Source organism: Microtus ochrogaster, linkage group LG1 (genome assembly GCF_000317375.1).
Source record: "Microtus ochrogaster isolate Prairie Vole_2 linkage group LG1, MicOch1.0, whole genome shotgun sequence".
NCBI lineage: Eukaryota > Metazoa > Chordata > Mammalia > Rodentia > Cricetidae > Microtus > Microtus ochrogaster.
The window spans coordinates 46,156,764-46,157,911 of NC_022027.1; the positions used below are offsets into that span (position 1 = coordinate 46,156,764).

Consider the following 1,148-nt stretch of genomic DNA (forward strand, 5'->3'; position numbering starts at 1 on the left):
GAAAATATCTAAGTATACATAGAAATAACTTCTCAGGCACTATGAAACTTTGTAATTCAGTGATTTGATATATTTTCAGAATCTAATTTTTCCTTGACTAATTTCAAAGTTTTCTCCAAATCCATACAAAATACATCAACAGGTAACCTCTGTCCAAGTTACTGGACCAAGACTGTGTGTTCATAGTAAGAACTAAACATTCTGGATATACTTACAATGTGAAGAAAATCCAATGGTGTGGCCGTGTGAAGATCCCAATTCAACTTATCCAGAATAATTCTCTCCATTCTCAAAATCTCAGATGAGGAACAGCCACAGAAACTGTCTCTTGCCAATACCTTTAGTGCTGGAATTTTCTATCCAAGCAAAAGGAACAGGAAACAAATGAACTCAATTTCAGGACAGAAATGAACTCATTTTCAGTATTTGTTCTGACAAATAAAATGTAAAGAAATAGAAAAAAAAAAAAAGAACTAGAGAGGTGGCTTGGTGGTTAAGAGCAGTGGCTGTTCTTTCTGAACCTAAGTTCAATTCCCCATATCTACACGGCGACCCACAACTGTATTAACTCCTAGGGAATCCAATGCCCTTTTCTGACCTCTGTGTTCACCAGGCACACATGCATACAGTACATATACATACATTCAGGCAAAACAATAATATACATAAAATTAAAATAAATTTCAAAAAGATAGCTGATGTTCTAAAGCAAGCATTTTAGAGGGACAACACATCTAAACACTTAACTGAAACTGTAGTTTATAAGACAGTATTTATTTTATACCCCTAGAAGCACAAGTGGTCAGGCCCTGCTCCCAGACTACTCTAATGGCTTTGTCCAGTCCCTTGAGACCAGACAGAGGTGGCCAAGCTCTGTCCTACAGAGAAAAAAGACCAAGATCAGGCCACAGACTCCAATTTTGAGCCACCCTAGGAAGCCCTCCTCCTATATAAACCTGCCTCCTTAGTTCTTTGCTGTGTTTCTTCACAGCAGAGGCAGCCACCCTCTGTGTCTTTCCCAATAAAACTCTTATATGACATTTTTTGTGGCATTCCTTGGCTCCCAACCTTTCCTCTCATAGCAAAAATGGTTTCATTAACAATAAATGGGGGGCTGGAGAGATGGCTCAGTGGTTAAGAGCATTGCT

The 1,148-nt window shown here is 38.5% G+C and overlaps 1 protein-coding gene across 1 annotated transcript in view; it reads right to left on the reverse strand.

Annotated features, from left to right (window-relative positions):
• The window catches only part of LOC101991382 (cyclin-I), a 19,449-nt gene that overhangs the window by 5,458 nt on the left and 12,843 nt on the right, over positions 1 to 1,148 (reverse strand). The window contains exon 2 of the mRNA XM_026785030.1: positions 216 to 356. Coding sequence (XP_026640831.1) covers positions 216 to 356 — 141 coding nt within the window. The remainder of the gene's footprint in view (positions 1 to 215; positions 357 to 1,148) is intronic.